This window comes from Macaca thibetana, chromosome 19, assembly GCF_024542745.1.
Source record: "Macaca thibetana thibetana isolate TM-01 chromosome 19, ASM2454274v1, whole genome shotgun sequence".
NCBI lineage: Eukaryota > Metazoa > Chordata > Mammalia > Primates > Cercopithecidae > Macaca > Macaca thibetana.
In genome coordinates, this window is record NC_065596.1 from 21,458,478 (window position 1) to 21,478,428 (window position 19,951).

Genomic DNA, 19,951 nt, shown 5'->3' on the forward strand with positions numbered 1-19,951 from the left:
GCCAAGACCACATCCACGCGTTTCCTGTGACCCTGAGCCGGCCCGCTCCCTCCTCTCAGCCCGCTCTGGGCTTTGAGGCCTCGTGTGCGGCCCCATGGGGACGCCAGTTCTTGTGCGGCAGCGGTGTTCTCATGTCTGTCTCCCTTGGTCCCGCCCCTGGGCCCCTAGAAAGCCAGGTTTGTCTCCAGCCAGCTGACAGTGGGCAGGGGGTGCCGCCATCCGAGGCGGTTTGGGGATTGCTGGGACCACTGGGGACGAGGGCTTGGGCAGGGCCTCCTGGAGCTGGGCAGACGGGAACAGGCCATCCCTGGTGCTCTCCTCCAGCCTGGCGCTCTCCAGCCTGAACAAGCACGTGGAGGCCGTGGCCTACTACAAGAAGGCCCTGGAGCTGGACCCTGACAACGAGACGTACAAGTCCAACCTCAAGATAGCGGAGCTGAAGCTGCGGGAGGCCCCCAGCCCCGTGAGTGCAGCGGGGCGAGTGGCTCCAGAACGCGGAGCGGAGCTGACTGTGCGGGTCGGGGACGGGGCCTCGGGCACACCAGCGGCTCTCGGCCTAACCTGGGTGTCGTGACGGTCCGGGGTTTGTTTCGGTCGATGGTGAGATGCACAGGCGTGGAAGTGACTGTCATGAGGAGGAGGTTCATGCCCCAGACCCCTGGAACCAGTAGGCGGCTGCAGGCCTGCGCGGGGAGGCAGAGGGAGGGCCACAGACAGGATGCTCCATGTGGGTTTTGCGGCGGGGCCGGGTGAGGAGGCTTAGGGTGGGAGGGTTGGAGCCATCTCATTAGACCAGGCCTGAGGGCTGCCACTGGTTGCCTGATTCCTGGCCTGGGGGTGAGTGGGGCAGGTGGATCGTGGCCCTGGGGTGATGGGGCAGGTGCTGAGGGTGTGGGTTCCGGGTTGGTTTGTATTTCAAAGGTGTGTTTCGGGGTGAGTCATTTGCTGTCTCTGGGAATTGGCTACTCCAGGAGGGGGCGGCTCTGCCAGGCCAGCAAGGGCCCAAGGTGTCAAAGTGGCAGAATACAGGAAATAAACACAGGATAATCGACTGTGTTTTTGTGGCCTGTGGAGCTGTGTGGGGGATGAACACGGGATGAGAGACTGTGTCCCCGGGCGTCGGGCTCTGCGGGAGATGAACACGGGATGAGAGACTGTGTCCCCGGGCGTCGGGCTGTGCGGGGTATAAACACGGGATGAGAGACTGTGTCCCCGGGCGTCGGGCTGTGCGGGGGATAAACACGGGATGAGAGACTGTGTCCCCGGGCGTCGGGCTGTGCGGGAGATGAACACGGGATGAGAGACTGTGTCCCCGGGCGTCGGGCTGTGCGGGGGATGAACACGGGATGAGAGACTGTCCCCGGGCGTCGGGCTGTGCGGGAGATGAACACGGGATGAGAGACTGTGTCCCCGGGCGTCGGGCTGTGCGGGAGATGAACACGGGATGAGAGACTGTGTCCCCGGGCGTCGGGCTGTGCGGGGGATGAACACGGGATGAGAGACTGTGTCCCCGGGCGTCGGGCTGTGCGGGGGATGAACACGGGATGAGAGACTGTGTCCCCGGGCGTCGGGCTGTGCGGGGGATGAACACGGGATGAGAGACTGTGTCCCCGGGCGTCGGGCTGTGCGGGAGATAAACACGGGATGAGAGACTGTGTCCCCGGGCGTCGGGCTGTGTGGGAGATGAACACGGGATGAGAGACTGTGTCCCCGGGCGTCGGGCTGGGCGGGGGATAAACACAGGATAGAATGTTCCTCCCTGGGCGGTTGGGCTGTGCTTCGTGCTGCCTGCCTCAAAGCACCCGCTGGCCGCAGTTTGATAGAATGTCTGAGCCTGTGGGGGGCGTTGTTTCTGGGTTCCAGGGAGCTTATTCACCGTGGCCTCTGGTCCAGGCCGCACTAACCAGGGCTGTTCTCATCCTCAGACGGGAGGCGTGGGCAGCTTCGACATCGCCGGCCTGCTGAACAACCCCGGCTTCATGAGCATGGTAAGGGCCCGCCCCTCCTCCCTGTCCATGGTACCTGTGCCACGCCCCAGGCCTGCATCTTCTGTGTCACCGCTGCTGGCCAGGGCTTTCTTGCCTCGGCACTGCTGGCATCTGGGACCAGATGGTTCCTGTCTGTGGGGCCGTCCCAGGCACCGCGGGGCGCTGGCAGCGTCCCTGGCCTCACCCACCCCATGTCAGGAGCACCCCCACCCTCAGCTTTGACGATCAAAGGTGTCCCCGATGTTAATGTCCCAAGCAAGACGCACCAGTAGTGAGCACCGAAAACTGCGTCCTGGCTCTCCTGGCTGAATAGCCCGGGGAGATCGCACCCCCGCCCCACCCCGGCGTGGGCTCCCCCTCGCAGTGCAGAGACACTGATTACAATACAGCCGTGTCTGCCTGCAAGGGAAGCAGACATGGTTCAGGCAAGGGAAGCAGAGCGCCGGGCGCCCTGGGCACAGGTGAACCTCCCGATGCCCAGGCACTCGTTCTTCCAGAGGGACAGACTTTGGCAGGGGGTTCCTTGACTGAGATCCTTGGAGAGCCACCCACCCACACACGCATGTTCATTCCCTGGGAGGTCTGTGTGCCCTGGGACCACTCTGCACGCTCCCACGGCCTCAGGGTGCAGGGACTTGCCTAAGGCTGTTAGGGGGGAGAAAAGCCCTCAGCCTCACTGGCCGTCAGAAAAATGCCCCAGCCGCGCCAGGGGCCCTGCCTGGGCCGTGCCATTCAGCAGAGGCCGCACCTCTTACTGTAACCCTCGGCCTCTGGCCAGGCTGCCAGGGGAACGCGTGCTCCCTCATCATGGGATGGAGGGTGAGTGGGCCCCAGCCCTCCACGGGGCCTCTCAGCCTGGCCATGGCACAGACTCCTTTTCCCTTTAGACGTCTGAGGTTGGCAGAATAAGGCCCGCAGCTGGGTTTTGTTAATAAAGTTTTTTTTTTTTGAGATGGAGTCTCACTCTGTTGCGTCTCCCAGGTTCAAGCGATTCTCCTGCCTCACCCTCCTGAGTAGCTGGGATTACAGGTGCCCACCACCACGCCCAGCTAATTTTGGTGTTTTTTAGTAGAAATGGGTTTCACCATGTTAGCCAGGCTGGTCTCGAACTCCTGACCTTGTGATCCACCTGCCTCGGCTCCCCAAAGTGCTGGGATTACAGGTGTGAGCCACTGTGCCTAACCAATAAAGTTTTACTGACACACAGCCGTGCCCATTCATGCTTCTAGTGTCAGTGGTGGCTTTTACGATACAGTGGCAGAGCTGAGTAGTTGGGTCAGGCACCCCAAGTCTGGAAAGGCTAAGAGTATTTACACACTGGCCCTTTACACAGCGAGTTTGCCACACCTCTGAGCCACCTGTTTTCAACAGGTCCAAAGGAATAATCCCAAGTGGAAAGTTAACGTGAGAAAGTGCCCAGTACAGTGCTATTTATTTATTTATTTATTTTTACTTCTTTTTTGAGACAGAGTCTTGCTCTGTCACCCAGGCTGGAATGCAGTGGTACAATCTCGGCTCACTGCAAGCTCCGCCTCCCTGCAAGCTCCGCCTCCCAGGTTCAGGCAATTTTCCTGCCTCAGCCCCCCTAGTAGCTGGGATTACAGGTGCGCACCACCACACCCGGCTAATTTCGTATTTTTAGTAGAGACGGGGTTTCACCATGTTGGTTAGGCTGGTCTCGAACTCCTGACCTCAAGCGATCTGCCTGCCTCGGCCTCCCAAAGTGCTGGGATTCCAGACGTGAGCCCCCGTGCTCGGCCACAGTGCTATTGATTGATAGAACAAAACTGGAACCAAATCTGCTAAACCAAATCTGCTAAAGTAGACACAGCAGCTAAAATAACCAAACGCATCCACACGGTGAAAACGTGCAGCCAGTGAGAGAACGCTGCTAAAGCAGGAACCCGAAACAGGATTTAAGTCACAATGTGGAGGTCACAGCTCGTGGGTGGGGGGACGAGAATGTAGGGAAAAGGGTACGAAAGACCAAATGCCCGGCTCTTACTGTTCGCTGGCGTGCTGGCGCCCGGGGTCAAGGCTGGTGAAGAGGGAAAGTGTCTGATGAAAGAGAGCGATGTGCCTGGAGCTTTGTCTTCCTGACAAATTTGTTCTGTTCTTCAGGCTTCAAACCTAATGAACAACCCCCAGATTCAGCAGCTGTAAGTGACAACCGGGCTCCTCCACGTCGTCTTGTGGTTACGTTTCCTTCTATTGTGGGAAAATGCACCTGACATAAAACTAGCCCCTTTAAAGTACACAGCTTCATGGTGTTACGTACATTCACACTGCCAGGCAGCTGTCACCACCCTGGAGCACCAGCACGTCTTCGTCACCTCCGAAAGAAGCCCCTTCCCCATCACCTGTCACTCCCCAACCCCTCTCCCATCCCCTGACAGCCACACATCCCCTTCCCGTCTCTGTGGCTGGGCCTGTCCTGGACATTTCATAGAAACAGGGTCACACACTGCGTGGTCTTTTGTGTCTGACGTCTCTCACTGAGCGTGACGTCCTCAAGGTGCATCTGCGCTGAGGCCTGGGTCAGGGCCTCGCTCCTTTTCGTGGCTGAGTAATATTCCAGTGCGGATGGACCACGCTGTGCTGATCCACACGTCTGTCCGTGGACATTGGGGCTGTTTCTGCCTTTTGTCTGTTGTGAACGGTGCTGCTTGAGCATGGGTGTGCAAGCATCTGTGGGAATCCTGTTCATTTCTCTTGTGTATAAACCTCTGAGTGCAGTTGCTGGCTCATGTGGTAACTCCCCAGTGGACTCTGTGCTTATTGGGGAACTGCTCGCCTGTTTTCATGGTGAAATCTTTTTTTTTTTTTGAAACGGAGTCTCACTCTGTCACCCAGGTTTGAGTGCAGTGGCACAATCTTGGCTCATTGCAACCTCTGCCTCCTGGGATCAAGTGGGTCTCCTGTCTCAGCTTCCCAAGTAGCTGGAATTACAGGCACCCGCCACCACGCCTGGCTAATTTTTGCATTTTTAGTAGAGATGGGGTTTCACCGTGTTGGCCAGGCTGGTCTTGAACTCCTGACCTCAGGTGATCCACCCACCTCGGCCTCCCAAAGTAGAGGGATGACAGGTGTGAGCCACTGCGGCTGGCCCATGGTCAAATCTAAAAGCATAGTTTCCTGGCCACAGCACCGTGGCCATTTGGGCTGGACCAGTTTCTGGAGCGGGGCTGTCCTGGGCACTGCAGGGTACTAACAGCATCTCTAGCCTCCACCCACTGCATGTCAGGAGTCCCCCCGCCACCGCTGTCTTGGCGTAACCGGATCGTGGCTGTTGAAAATGTGGGCTGCCACTGCAGGGGTCCTCTGGGGGCAGGATCAGCCCCTGGCTGAGAACCATGGTCTTTAGGCCAAAGAAGGAAGGGCGTTCCGGGAAAGCGGGTGAACTCACAGGCTGGGTTTGGGCCCAGGAGGCCCGCCAGGTGGTGAGAGAGAATCTTCTCCTGTGGGGGCCGGTGAGGGGCTGAGAGGGATTCTCTCCCGGGCCACTGTGAGGGGCTGCGGTGGGGATGGCGGTCAGGCTGTCCCGGCGGCGAGTCACACGCTCTCTCCTACAGCATGTCCGGCATGATTTCGGGTGGCAACAACCCCTTGGGCACTCCCGGCACCAGCCCCTCGCAGAACGACCTGGCCAGCCTCATCCAGGCGTGAGTGCATCTGCTTCGAGCAGCACATGGGTGGCGGGCAGGGCGCACGGGTGGAAGGGAGGGAGGAGAGCGGAAGTGTTGCGTCCCCTGCTCTGAAGGGTCTGGCGTCCTCTGGCGAGGGGTCAGACCTGTCTTCGGGGCGGAGAGCCTGAGGGGTCAGCTGGGGATGGACGGACGCAGCAGGCAGGTTCCTGGCCCCGACGGAGCCCCGTGCGCCCTCCCCGCAGGGGTCAGCAGTTTGCGCAGCAGATGCAGCAGCAGAACCCAGAGTTGATAGAGCAGCTCAGGAGCCAGATCCGGAGTCGGACGCCCAGCGCCAGCAACGATGACCAGCAGGAGTGACGCCGCGTGAGTGCCCGGGGCCGGGGCTGGGGGGCGGCCAGCAGGAGTGACGCCGCGTGAGTGCCCGGGGCCGGGGCTGGGGGGGCGGCCAGCAGGAGTGACGCCGCGTGAGTGCCCGGGGCCGGGGCTGGGGGGGCGGCCAGCAGGAGTGACGCCGCGTGAGTGCCCGGGGCCGGGGGGCTGGGGGGGCGGCCAGCAGGAGTGATGCCGCGTGAGTGCCCGGGGCCGGGGGGCTGGGGGGGCGGCCAGCAGGAGTGATGCCGCGTGAGTGCCCGGGGTCGAGGGGCTGGGGGGCGGCCAGCAGGAGTGACGCCGCGTGAGTGCCCAGCGGTGAGGGCAGCCAGCAGGAGTGGATGCCCGGGGGCTGCAGAGCCTGTCTGGACACTGGACGGGGAGTCCTGGGTGCATCCAGCTCAGAAGATCGCCCTGAACCACCGGGGCAGGCGGGGGCATCTCTGGGCATTGGGCCCCTTTCCAGGCGGCCGCCAAGTCCTGCCCCCCACTCCTGTTTCCCATCTGTGGATCGGGGCTGGGTGGATTAGGGGGAAGCCACGGCTTCCCGGAAGGGCTGGCGTCTGGGGTCTGGGTGGGGATTAGGGGAGAGCCATGGCTCCTTGGAAGGGGCTGGTGTCTGGGCTGGCTTGGTTTCCTTCCCCAGGGCCCCTGAGTTCAGTCCTGTCCGTCTCCAGCAGGCGCCGGCTCCCTGGCACGGGAGGCTCCGGGCCTCCCCAGGCGGTGTTTTCATTCTGCTCTGACGTAGCCTCTTCGTTTTGTCATCGTCCCCTCCTCATATACACACTCTTTCATTTTTAAACCATAATTACTGTAGACACATTTAAAGGACAAAAATGTTAAAAAGCAGCAAGAACGATCTTAATCTTTTTTTTTTTTTTTTGAGAACATCCTGCTCTGTCACCCCGGCTGGAGGGCAGTGGTACAGTCACATCTCACTGCAGCCTCAACCTCGTGGGCTCAAGTGTCCCACCTCAGCCTCCCCAGTAGCTGGAACTCCAGGCGCACGCCGCTGCGCCTGGCTGATTTTTGTATTTTCTTTAGAGATAGGATCTCATTATGTTGCCCAGTGGCCTCAACTCCTGGGCTCAAGCGATCCTCCCGCCTCAGCCTCCCAAAGTGCTGAGATTACAAGTGTGAGCCCTGCATTCAGCCCAGCCTTAATCTTTTCACCCAGAGCAACCAACATGAATATTTTGGCCGCCTTTTCTTCCAGTCTTTCCTTTTTTTTTTTTTTAAATAGTTGAGGTGGATTTTTTACCAATGTAACCTCATACACAAAGTACCACCACACTGTAGACCCTTCTAGGTCATGACGGTGTTCTCTGTGCCACCAGCCACACGTGGCCCTGAGTGTCTGGAACGCTTCTGGCGCGGCTGTGGCACTGATATTCACTGAAATATGCTGTGGCCCCCGGCTGCTGGTGGTAAGCGCCGTCCACTCTGGGCCTCTCCCGCTGCCTGGAGTACGCAGTGCAGCCTTGGTCCCCACCTGCGCTCTGACTGCCTTCACGTCTGTCCCCCTCCAGCCGCTCCCGGTGTGATCGCGTCCTTCCCTGGCTGACTGGAAGCCTCTGGTTGTCTGCCATTTCCTCCTGTTGGACTGCCCGAGAGAAGGGAAGAGAGAGACCTCGGACCTGCATGTCAAGATGGATTTTCCCCTTTTATCTCTGTCCTCCTCCACTCCCTTTTTGTAACTCCCTGACAGCCCCCGAACCCTTCTTGAAATGAGAGCCAGCAAGCTGAGCACAGACCAGCAGCGACCTACCTTCCAGCCCCCAGAAAGCTCAGTCACCTGAGTGTTTTCTAGAATCCTGGGGGACTCCTGGGCCGCTCTCGGAGAAGCGACCGGTTTCACGTTCAGCCGTGTGGCTTCCAAAGCCTTTTACAGCCCCCGCCCCCCATCCCGTGGTGTGTCTGCAGGAACTCTCCCGTCCGTGAGAAGCCGCTTTCCCAGTCGACCTCCCGGCCACCCTGGCCCCGTGCCTGCTTGGAGGAGCTCACTGCCAGCCGCGGCCTGCGCGCCATGGGTCATGTGTGTTTGCATGAGGAACTCTTTAGTGGCAGACACCTCAGAGACGGCTGTGGTCACCCCCCGCCTCCGCAGCCCAGGAGCCGTCCTGGGTGCATAGGACCAGTTTCTGTGACTCTTCTCCAGTTGGGCGTGTTGACAGACATGCGTTTCCCCTCCTCCCACCCTCATTTTCTGGTCCTTGCGACAGAACCAGGGGCGACATCATGACCTTCTGTCCCGGCCGCCTTAGCCCTGGGCGCAGGGAAGGCAGCTGGGCCGTTTCTGTCTGTCCCGTCCTGCTGTCCTTCTGTCCTGGGTGTTTCACGGACCCAGGGCCCCCCCCAGGAAGCTTATCCCCCCTATTCTGGGTGGAGGCCACGGGGTACCTCAGGTGCCACCCACCTTGGCCCTAAAACAGCCACCAGGAAAGCAGCCAGATAGCCGGACAGCAGGGGGCCTGTCTCGGTTCCTGAGGCCTGGGGGTGGCAGGCGAGCCCATGCGCCGTGGTCCCGGCTGCAGGGTTGTCAGTCGGAGCGTCCTGGGGCTCCCTGGCTCTTGGCCATCTGTGAGGTAGGCGCAGTACCGTGTGTCGTAGGTAACAGTAGGAACGGGGGCCGCCGCGGCCCTGCAGCCCCTCACGGCGGTGAGGCGTGTGCCGAGCCCACCCGGGGTGCAGGGCGTGACGTGTGAGGAATAAATAGGCATTGTGACCTCTGTCTGTCTTCGTGTTGACCTTGGCGCCACCGATACCCCCCAACCCCAGACCTCGAGAAAACCCCCGACACGGAGTTTGCACATCAGCTGCGCTGCTTGTGAGTGAGTCCCCGCGACGCCTGGAGCCGCACTTCCTGGGTCACAGGTCGTGGGAGGTTCCGGACAGTCAGCCTCTACCCTCTGCTGTCTCCGTTCCCTCTGCCTCCGCCCCCAGCTGCGTCCTGGTGCAGAGGGTCACCCCACGGTCGGGTGAGATGCCTCGGTCCTCGGCAGAGAGTGATCATATTGTCTGTTGCTTTTCTTTTTTTTTTTTTTTTTGAGACTGAGTTTTGCCCTAGATGCCCAGGCTGGAGTGCAATGGTGCAACCTTGGCTCACCGCAGCTTCCACCTCCCGGGTTCAAGTGATTCATTCTCCTGCCCCAGCCTCACGAGTAGCCGGGATTACAGGCGCGCACCACCACGCCCAGCTAACTTTTTGTGTTTTTAGTAGAGACGGGTTTTCTCCATGTCGGTCAGGCTGGTCTCGAACTCCCAACCTCAGGTGATTTGCCCACCTCGGGTTTCCAAAGTACAGGGATTACAGGCGTGAGCCACCACGCCTGGCCTCGTCTGTTGCTTTTCTAGCATGTTGTAACTCCGTAAATGCTGTATTCTGTAACCAGAGGCACCTCCCTTTCACAACGGCTCCAGTTGAGAGGATGGTCCCAGGCAGGAAGGAACCCAGAAAGCTTCCGGGCCTGTCTCGGCCCCAACCCTAGGCTGCTGCACAGGGTTTTGTCGAGAACACAGAAGCTGCTCCCTGGGCCGGGCGCGGCGGCTCATGCCTGTCATCCCAGGACTTTGGGAGGCTGAGGCGGGTGGATCACTTGAGGTGAGGAGTTCAAGAGCAGCCTGGCCAACATGATGAAACCCCATCTCCACTGAAAATACAAAAAAATATTGGCAGGCGTGGTGGCAGGTGCCTGTAGTCCCAGCTCCTCAGGAGGCGGAGGCGGGAGAACCGCTCGAACCCGGGAGATGGAGGTTGCAGTGAGCTGAGATCACACCGTTGCTCTCCAGCCTGGGGAACAGAGCGAGACTCCGTCTCAAAAACATAAAAACGAAAGAACGGCTCCCTGAAGGTCACCTAAACTTTGGTGGACTGTGAATTCCTGTTTCCCACAAGCCAAGGTTGGGCACCGGCACCCCCATGCCAGAGACAGAGAAACCGAGGCCTGGCTGTCAGGCCCGAGGTCACCCCACCTGTGAGCGTCTGAACCTGGCGGAGCCCTGGCGGGGCCTCTGGCTCAGGACCCTGCCTCCAGCACCCCTCTTCTCCACCCCTGCAATCGCAGGAAGAACGGAGATCTGCAGGGGCGGAGTTTCTGATTCAGCCGCGACCTCTGTCAGCTCCCAAGAATCACACACCAACAAGTCACAAAATGCAAAGAACAGCTGCCCCGGGATTGCCGGGTCTAGTGCTGAAGAGGCCTGGCTGTGGGAGACAGGTGTGCACTTCAGGTCTCCAGCAGAGCTTCTCACCCGGGCGGCTCGTGCCCCAGGGCACACTTAGCTGGACAGCATCTGGGGACACAAGTGGTTGCCGCAATGGTGGGGGTAGAGGCGAGGGACGCTGCTCAGCCCCCTGCAGGGCCCAGGACAGCCCCACCCCAGAGAATGATCTGGCCCCAGTGTCCACAGAGCCTGGGCGGTGAAAGGGGAACCGTGGATGAGCGATGCTCTTTTAGACTGTCCTCAGCTCAGCAGCAGCAGCGTGTCCTAGAGGCGCGGTAGAAACTCTTAAGTCTTGGGCCCCACTCCAGGCTAGGCGCAGTGGCTCACGCCTGCAATCCCAGCACTTTGAGAAGCTGAGGAAGGGGGATGGCTTGAGCCCAGGAGTTCAAGATCAGCCTAGGCAGGATGGTGACCCTCAACTGGGTGCAGTGGCTCACGCCTGTAATCCCAGCACTTTGGGAAGCCGAGGCGGGCAGATCACCTGAGGTCAGGAGTTCGAGACTAGCCTGGCCAACATAGTGAAACCCTGTCTCTACTAAAAATACAAAAATTAGCCTTGCATGGTGGTAGGCGCCTGTAATCCCAGCTACTTGGGAGACTGAGGCAGGAGAATCGCTTGAACCCAGGAGGCGGAGGTTGCAGTGAGCCGAGATCGCACCACTGCACTTCAACCTGGGCAAGAAGAGTGAAACTCCATCTCAAAAACAAAAAATACGATGGTGAGCCTCTATCTGTACCAAAAAAAAAATTAGCCAGACATGGTGGTGCTCATTTGTAGTCTCTGCTCCTCAGGAGGCTGAGGCAGGAGGATCACTGTAGTGAGTCATTATCACACTGCTGCACTCCAGCCTGGGCAAAAGAGCAAGACCTTGTCTCAAAAAATAAAAAATAGGCCGGGCGCGGTGGCTCATGCTTGTAATCCCAACTCTTTGGGAGTCCAAGGTGGGTAGATCATGAGGTCAGGAGATCAAGACCATCCTGGCTAACATGGGGAAACCTCATCTCTACTAAAAATACAAAAACTAGCCAGGTGTGGTTGCAGGCACCTGTAGTCCCAGCTACTCGGGAGACGGAGGCAAGAGAATGGCGTGAACCTGGGAGGCGGACCTTGCAGTGAGCCGAGATCACGGCCACTGCACTCCAGCCTGGGCGATAAAGCAAGACTCTGTCTCAAAAAAAAAAAAAAAAATTAAAAATAAGTCAGGGCCGGGCTCGGCGGCTCACACCTGTCATCCCAGCACTTTGGAAGGCCGAGGCGGGCAGATCACTTGAAGTCAGCAGTTCAAGACTAGCCCGGCCAACATGGTGAAACCCCGTCTCTACTAAAAATGCAAAAATTAGCCGGGCGTGGTGATGCACACCTGTAATCCCAGCTACTCGGGAGGCTGAGGCAGGAGAATCGCTTGAACCCGGAGGTGGAGGTTGCAGTGAGTCAAGATGGCACCACTGCACTCCAGCCTGGGCGACAGAGTGAGTGAGACTCTTATCTCAAAAGAAAAAAAAAAATTAGATACGTGTGTGGGCCCTGGTTGTATGTTCATCAAACCCTCTAGCGCCCACCAAATTTAAGACCCAATGGTCCCGCTGTGTCCTGCTTCTTGTATTTAGCCAGCCCCTCCACTCCCATTGGATCTGCATCCTATTTATTTATTTTTTTTGAGATGGAGTTTCGCTATTGCTGCCTAGGCTGGAGGGCAATGGAGTACAATGGCGCGATCTTGGCTCACTGCAATCTCCACCTCCCAGGTTCAAGCAATTCTCCTGCCTCAACCTCCCCGAGTAGCTGGGTCTACAGGCACCCGCCACCACGCCCAGCTAATTTTTGTATTTTGGGTAGAGACGGGGTTTCACCACATTGGCCAGGCCAGTCTTGAACTCCTGACCTCAGGCGATCTGCCCATCTCGGCCTCCCAGAGTGCTGGGATGACAGGTGTGAGCCACTGCGCCTGGCTGGATCCGCATTGTAAGTCAAACAGCCCAGGTGATGGCGATACCCCTGTTTGGAGAAGCCCACTACGGGAAACACCTGCAGACACCGTTGCAGGAGGCACGTAGCCTGCGGTTGGGCTACCACAGCCGACTCGCCCTTCAGTCTTGGTAGACGACCTCGGCTTATTTCCTCCCATCTCGTGTCCATCACTGGGAAAGCCTGTGCAGCCTCTTCCCGGTTGACCCCGAACCCAGCCCAAGCCTTTAAGAGACCCCAGAAAGTTTCTGTTTTGGAATCACCACAGGGTGGAGAAGAGGAGGGGCGGCGAGGGGGAGCTGTCATCCCAGAACCAGCAGCTTCTCTGTGCCACTTGATGAGAAGCGTGTCATAGATAACGGCTTGTCGATCCCACACAAGTTAGAAATAGGGTATTTCTGAATATTCCTGTCAGAGATGCACGGAGCAAAGAAATGGTAATTAAACTTGGGTTTTGTGTAAGTCGTGACTCGGGGCTCCAGGAGTAGGTTGAACCTCCCAAGTGTAATCATGAAATTAGGAAGGCTCTGCCCTCTGCTTCTTTGCGCGCTTGGGGTGCGGTTCCTACAAAACCTGACCCTGCATGGGCGACGTTGCAAACTCCTCCAGAGTAAGTCCCAGGAAGCCACGCGGAGGAAACAAATAGTGGTTTTCTTTTTTGCAGAATTGGTGCTTCTCAATGGGGGCAGTTGTCCTCCCCGGGACACAGGGTGATGTCTGGGGACATCTGTGGTTGTCACGACTGGGGGTTGCGCCTGGCATGGAGTGGGTGGAGGCCAGGGACGCTGCTCAGCACCCTGCAGTGCCCAAGATGCCCCCACTCCAGAGAATAATTCAGCCCCAAATGTCCATAGCACAGAGGAGGAGAAGCCCAGCCACATGATACTCTCTAGATAAATGTGTCAAATAAATCCATGTCCCAAACTGTTTTGCCATTAGGAAAAATAATTTGTCACTGGCTCTGGAATGTCCCGGTATCTTTGAAGGAAAAGATTTCACCCCAAACTGAGTAACATGAAAACCTAAAATAAGTCGGGCGCAGTGGCTCATGCCTGTAATCCCAGCACTTTGGGATCCCGAGGTGAGCGGATCACGAGGTCAGGAGATCAAGACTATCCTGGCTAACACGGTGAAACCCCGTCTCTACTAAAAATGCAAAAAATTCTCTGGGCGTGGTGGCGGGCACCTGTAGTCCCAGCTGCTCCAGAGGCTGAGGCAGGAGAATAGTGTGAGCCTGGGAGGCGGAGCTTGCAGTGAGCTGAGATCACGCCACTGCACTCCAGCGTGGGTGACAGAACGAGACTCCGTCTCAAAAAAAAAAAAAAAAGAAAGAAAGAAAATAAAACCTCAAATGAAGTGACCTTCCCCATCCTGTTCTCCATCTTTCAAAAATATCTTATTTCAAATTATTCTTTTTAGAGACAGGATCTGGCTCTGTTGCCTAGGCTGGAGTGCAGCAGCATGACCATAGCTCACTGTAGCCTCAACCTCCTTGGCTCAAGTGATCCTCCCACCTCAGCTTTTCAAGTAGCTGGGACTACAGCCATAGATCACCACGCCTAGCTAATTTTATTTATTAGTTTTAAATTTTATTTATTTTTTGAGACAGAGTCACACGCTGTCACCCACGCTGGAGTGCAGTGGTGCGATCTCAGCTCACTGCAAGCCTCAACCTCCTGGGTTCAAGCAATTCTCCTGCCTCAGCCTCAACAGTAGCTGGGATTACAGGCGTGCGCCACCATGCCTGGCTAATTATTTTGTGTTTTTAGTAGAGATGGGGTTTTGCCATGTTGGCCAATTTGGTCTCGAACTCCTCATCTCAAATGATCCACCCGCCTCGGCCTCCCAAATTGCTGGGATTACAGGGGTGAGCTACCGCACACAGCCTATTTTTAAATTTTAGATTCAGGGGTACATGTGTCCTCCCTCCCTCCTTTCCTTCCGCCCTCCCTCCCTTTCCTCACTTCTTCCCTTCCTTCCTCCTGCCTTACTATGGTATCGAGATGAACCTGGCCAACATGGTGAAACTCCATCTCTACTAAAAATACAAAAATTAGCTGAGCGTGGTGGCAGGCATCTGTAATCCCAGCTCCTCGGGAGGCTGAGGCAGGAGAATCTCTTGAACTGGGAGGCAGAGTTTGCAGTGAACCGAGATCACACCACTGCACTTCAGCCTGGACGACAGAGCGAGACTGTCCCAAATAAAATAATAAAAAATAATAAAATAAAAAGGCCAGGCACAGTGGCTCACGCCTGTCATCCCAGCACTTTGGGAGGCCCGAGGCGGGAGGATCACCTGAGGCCAGGAGTTCGAGACCAGTCTCACCAACATGGAGAAACCCCATCTCTGCTAAAAATACGAAATTAGCTGGGTGTGGTGGTGCACGCCTGTAATCCCAGCTACTAGGGAGGCTGAGACAGGAGGATCGCTTGAACCCGGGAGTTGGAGGTTGCAGTGAGCTGAGGTTGTGCCACTGCACTTCAGCCTGGGTGACAGAGCGAGACTCCACCTCTAAATAAATAAATAAATAAATAAATAATAAAAAAAATTAACATTGGGTTGGAGACCAAACACCTGGCCTTCAGCCTGGGCAACAGAGCGAGACTCCGCCTCTAAATAAAACAAACAAACAAACAAACAAATAATAAAAAAAATTAACATTGTGTTGGAGACCAAATACCCGGGTTGTGGTCTCGGAAATGGGGAGCCGGGGCGATTCCGCACGGAGCCGCCAGGGGGCGCGGCAGCCACGGGCACCCACGTGCGTCCGCAGCTGCCAGGGCTGCGATCGACAAGGCGTGGCTCCTCCTGCAGCCACCCGGGGTCAGAGCCTAGGGACCGCCCTGTTCCTAGAGATTTGCTCTTAGAACCAGGTCTCCTCTCAGAATGACACGGAGAATACGTCCTCCGAAGCAGGGATGCCCTACTGGGTCCTCGTGCTTTGATGGAGCCAAGAGGATGCACGCAGTGGACTAGGGAGCCAGGCTGGCCCTGCATAGCTGTGGGATGCAGAGTCAACGACGTGGGGCGCGGTAGCCTGGGCGCGCGAGGACGCCGAAGCCCACCAGAAACCAGAAATTCTCATCAGCTCACAGTGGTCCTGAGTTCTTGCCAAGCCCAGGTAGACTTGAGGAGCCCCGTTCCTCTGTCTCCCTCTCTTTTGTTAATTGTGCTTTTTCAACCTGTATACATTTTTATTTACTTATTTATATTTTTTAACTTTAATTTTTTTTTTTTTTTTTTTGAGACGGAGTCTTGCTCTGTCCCCCAGGCTAGAGCGCAGTGCCATGATCTCGGCTCACTGCAACCTCCGCCTCCTGGGTGCAAGTGATTCTCATGTCTCAGCCTCCAGAGTAGCTGGGGCTATAGTCACACACCACCACGTCTGGCTATTTGCGTGTGTGTGTGTTTATAGTAGAGACAGGGTGTCTCCATGTTGGCCAGGCTGGTCTTGAACTCCTGGCCTCAGGTAATCCACCTGTCTCAGCCTCCCAAAGTGCTGGGAATACAGGTGTTAGCCACCACGCTCAGTCAATTTTTATTTATTTTTGAGACAAAGTCTCTCTTTCTGTGTGTCTCCTTTCCAGGCTGGAGAGCAGTGGTGCAGTCACGGCTCATCCCAGCCTCTACCTCCTGGGCTCAAGCGATCCTCCGGCCTCAGCCTCCCGAGTACACGGGACTACAGGCATATGCCATCATGCCTGGATAATTTTTTTTTTAGAGATGGGGTCTTGCGGTGTTGCCCAGGCTGGTCTCAGACTCTTGCTTGGCCTTATGCAGTCCTCCCACCTTGGCCTCCCAAAGTTGGGATTACAAGTGGGTGCCACTGTGCCAGGCTTCTTCTTCTTTTTCTTTTTCTTGTTTTTTTTTTTAAGAGTTGGGTTCCCCAGGCTGGAGTGCAGTGGCACCATCGTAGCTCACGGCAGCCTTGAGCTCCTGGACTCCAGTGATCCCCTTACTTCAGCCTCCTGAGTAGCTGGGACTACAGGCGCCCGCCACCTCGCCCGGCTAGTTTTTTGTATTTTTTAGTAGAGACGGGGTTTCACCATATTAGCCAGGATGGTCTCGATCTCCTGACCTCGTGATCCGCCCGTCTCGGCCTCCCAAAGTGCTGGGATTACAGGCTTGAGCCACCGCGCCCGGCCAAAATTTTCTTAGAGAGAAAGCAAAAAGCACTAACCATAAAGTTTTTTTGTTTTTTTTTTTCTTTTTCTTTGAGACAGAGTTTCACTCTTTTTACCCAGGCTGGAGTGCAATGGCGAGATCTCGGCTCACTGCAACCTCTGCCTCCCAGGTTCATGCGATTCTCCTGCCTCAACCTCTCGAGTAGCTGGGATTACAGGCGCCACCACCATGCCTGGCTAATTTTGTATTTTTAGTGGAGACGGAGTTTCTTCATGTTGGTCAGGCTGGTCTTGAACTCCCAGCCTCAGGTGATCTGCCCACCTCAGCCTCCCAAAATGCTGGGATTACAGGTGTGAGCCACCGCACCCGGCCAAGTTTGTTTGTTTGTTTGTTTGTTTTTAATCAACAACTAGACTGCATTAAAATAATGATGCCATTAAAATAGAGGGATAAATTGACCCATTGAGTGGGTGAAGACATTTGCAATATGTACTTTATAAAAATATCAAGTACTCCTACCGATCAGTGAGAAGAAGAGAGATGACCCAATTCTCTTAACGGGCAAAACACTTGGAAAGACATTTCGGCCAGGCGCGGTGGCTCACGCCTGTAATCCCAGCACTTTGGAAGGCTGAGGTGGGTGGATCACAAGGTCAGGAGATCGAGACCATCCTGGCTAACACAGTGAAACCCCGTCTCTATTAAAAATACAAAAAATTCAAGCCTGTAATCCCAGCACTTTGGGAGGCCGAGACGGGTGGATCACGAGGTCAAGAGATCAAGACCACCCTGGCTAACACGGTGAAACCCCGTCTCTACTAAAAAATACAAAAAATTAGCCAGATGAGGTGGCGGGCGCCTGTAGTCCCAGCTACTCGGGAGGCTGAGGCAGGAAAATGGCATAAACCTGGGAGGCGGAGGTTGCAGTGAGCTGAGATCGCGCCACTGCACTCCAGCCTGGGCAACAGAGCGAGACTCCGTCTCAAAACAGACAAAACAAAACCATAATAGCAAACAACTACACCAGAATAGCTCAAGTTAAAGGACCTGGGAAACAAGTGCTAGCCAGGTGTGGTGACACACACCTATAGTCCCAGCTATTCGGGAGGCTGAGGCGGATGGATTGCTTGAATCCAGGAGTTCAAGACCAGCCTGAGCAACATGGGAAGACTCTGTCTCTACACACACAAAATAATAGGCTGGGCTTGGTGGCTCATGCCTGTAATCTCAGCACTTTCGGAGGCTGAGTCAGGCCGATCACTTGAGACCAGGAGTTCAACACCAGCTTAAGTGACATAGTAAAACTCCAGCCTGGCCAATATGGTGAAACCCCATCTCTACTAAAAATACAAAAAGTAGCCAGGCATGGTGGCGGGCGCCTCTAATCCCATCTACTTGGGAGAATGAGGCAGGAGAATCACTGGAACCCGGGAGGTGGAGGTTGCAATGAGCTGAGATCATGCCATTGAACTCCAGCCTGGGCTACAGACAGCCTGGGCTACAGAGGGAGGCTCCATCTCAAAAAAAAAAAAAAAAAAAAAGGATCTTTACAGTTGAAAAACCTGACATATGTCAGCCAGGTGACCCAGTCAGTGTCAACAGTGGTAAGTCATGTTGACTGCATGGACGTTGACATGATGTGGTGAGGATGGCACCTCACTTCTGTAGTCTTCCTCAAAAACAAACAACAGAAACACAACTCCAGTCCAATGGTGAGAAAACTATCAGGAAACCTCCAATCAAATATTCCAGGCCGGGCACAGTGGCTCACGCCTGTCATCCCAGCACTTTGGGCGGCCGAGGTGGGTGGATCATGAGGTCAGGAGATCAAGACCATCCTGGCTAACACGGGGAAACCCCGTCTCTACTAAAAAGACAAAAAAATTAGCTGGGCGTGGTGGCAGACGCCTGTAGTCCCAGCTACTCGGGAGGCTGAGGCAGGAGAATGGCGTGAACCCAGGAGGCGGAGCTTGCAGTGAACCGAGATCGCACCACTGCACTCCAGCCTGGGCGACAGAGCGAGACTCCGTCTCAAAAAAAAAAAAAAGAAAGAAATATTCCACAACATATCTGACCTGTCCTCCTCAAAACTGTCCAGGTCATGAAATACAAGGAACGTCTGAGAAACTGTCACAGCAAGAGGGGTCTAAGAAGATGTGATGAGTAAATATCATGTGAGGCGGGGCGCAGTGGCTCACGCCTGTCATCCCAGCACTGTGGGAGGCTGAGGCAGGAGGATCACTTGAGGTCAGGAGTTCGAGACCAGCCTGGCCAACATGGAGAAACCCCATTTCTACTAAAAATACAAAAAATTAGCAGAGCATGGTGGCAGGTGCCTGTAGTCCCAGATACTCGGGAGACGGAGGCATGAGAATCACTTGAACCTGGAAGGTGGAGGTTGCAATGAGTTGAGATTACACCACTGCACTCCAGCCTGGGCAACAAGAGTGAGACTCCGTCTCAAAAAAAAAAAAAAAAACAAAATCCAAAACCAAAAACCAAAAACAAACAAACAAAAACACCACGTTTATATTTCAGTGAATTTTCTTTTTCTTTTTTCTTTTTGAGATGGAGTTTCACTCTTTTTGCCCAGGCTAGAGTGCAATGGCGCGATCTCGGCTCACTGCAACCTCCGCCTCCCAGATTCAAGCGATTCTCCTGCCTCAGCCTCCCAAGTAGCTGGGATTATGGACATGCGCCACCACGCCTGGCTAATTTTGTATTTTTAATAGAGGCGGGGTTTCTCCATGTTGGTCAGGCTGGTCTTGAACTCCCGACCTCAGGTGATCCACCAGCCTCAGCCTCCCAAAGTGCTGGGATTACAGGCGTGAGCCATCGCACCAAGCTTTCAATGAATTTTCTTATGCTCTTCACCTAGATTCACTTATTCTTAACATTTTGCCAAATTTTCTTTTTTTCTTCTTATGTGTGTGTATATGTGTATAATAATTATTATTATTTTTTGCCAACAATTCAAATGAAAGTTCCAGACATCATGTATTGTATATCTCCTGAGAACAAGGACATTCTATTACATAAATACAGTATAATTGTTAAATTCAGGAAATTAAACAATACTGAATATTGGCATAATATGATTATTTAATATACAGTCTATATTCAAATTTTGTCTGTTGTTTGTTTGTTTTTTTTTTGTTTTTGTTTTTGAGTTGGAGTTTTGCTCTTGTCGCCCAGGCTGGAGTGCAGTGGACAAATCTCAGCTCACTGCAGCCTCCGCCCCCTGGGTTCAAGTGATTCTCCCACCTAGCTGGTATTACAGATCCAGCTAATTTTTGTATTTTTAGTAGAGACAGGGTTTCACCATGTTGGCCAGCCTGGTCTCAAACTCCTGATCTCAGGTGATCCACCTGCCTTGGCCTCCCATAGTGCTGGAATTACGGGCGTGAGCCACCGCGCCCGGCCCTTTTTGTTGTTGTTTTTTTGTTTGTTTGTTTGTTTCGGTTTTTGAGACAGGGTCTTGCTCTGTTGCCCATGCTGGAGGTCAGTGGCAGAATCATAGTTCACTGTAGCCTTGAACTCCTGGGCTCAAGCACTCCTCCCTCCTCCCAGTAGTTGGGGTGACAGGTGTGCGTCACCACACCTGGGAAATTAAAATTTGGGTTTTTTTTGT

General features: G+C 55.2%; 4 protein-coding genes across 5 annotated transcripts in view; 2 read left to right on the forward strand and 2 right to left on the reverse strand.

Annotated features, from left to right (window-relative positions):
* Positions 1-8,733, forward strand: part of SGTA (small glutamine rich tetratricopeptide repeat co-chaperone alpha) — a 29,218-nt gene extending 20,485 nt beyond the window's left edge. Inside the window, exons 7-12 of the mRNA XM_050770677.1 lie at positions 325-463; positions 1,926-1,988; positions 4,110-4,147; positions 5,561-5,650; positions 5,878-5,998; positions 7,534-8,733. Coding sequence (XP_050626634.1) covers positions 325-463; positions 1,926-1,988; positions 4,110-4,147; positions 5,561-5,650; positions 5,878-5,992 — 445 coding nt within the window. The 3' untranslated portion in view covers positions 5,993-5,998; positions 7,534-8,733. The remainder of the gene's footprint in view (positions 1-324; positions 464-1,925; positions 1,989-4,109; positions 4,148-5,560; positions 5,651-5,877; positions 5,999-7,533) is intronic.
* Positions 1-19,951, reverse strand: part of ZNF556 (zinc finger protein 556) — a 433,150-nt gene that overhangs the window by 124,661 nt on the left and 288,538 nt on the right. The window lies entirely within an intron of this gene.
* The window catches only part of THOP1 (thimet oligopeptidase 1), a 226,438-nt gene that overhangs the window by 48,554 nt on the left and 157,933 nt on the right, over positions 1-19,951 (reverse strand). The gene's annotated exons all lie outside the window — the stretch shown is intronic.
* DIRAS1 (DIRAS family GTPase 1) overlaps positions 1-19,951 on the forward strand; it is a 90,461-nt gene that overhangs the window by 39,497 nt on the left and 31,013 nt on the right. The window contains exon 1 of one of the 2 annotated variants that reach the window (XM_050770844.1): positions 2,504-2,507. The exons of the other annotated variant lie outside the window; for it this stretch is intronic. The gene's annotated coding sequence lies outside the window, so the exon portion shown is untranslated. Of the gene's footprint in view, positions 1-2,503; positions 2,508-19,951 lie in introns of those variants that run through there. 2 annotated transcript variants of the gene reach the window in all.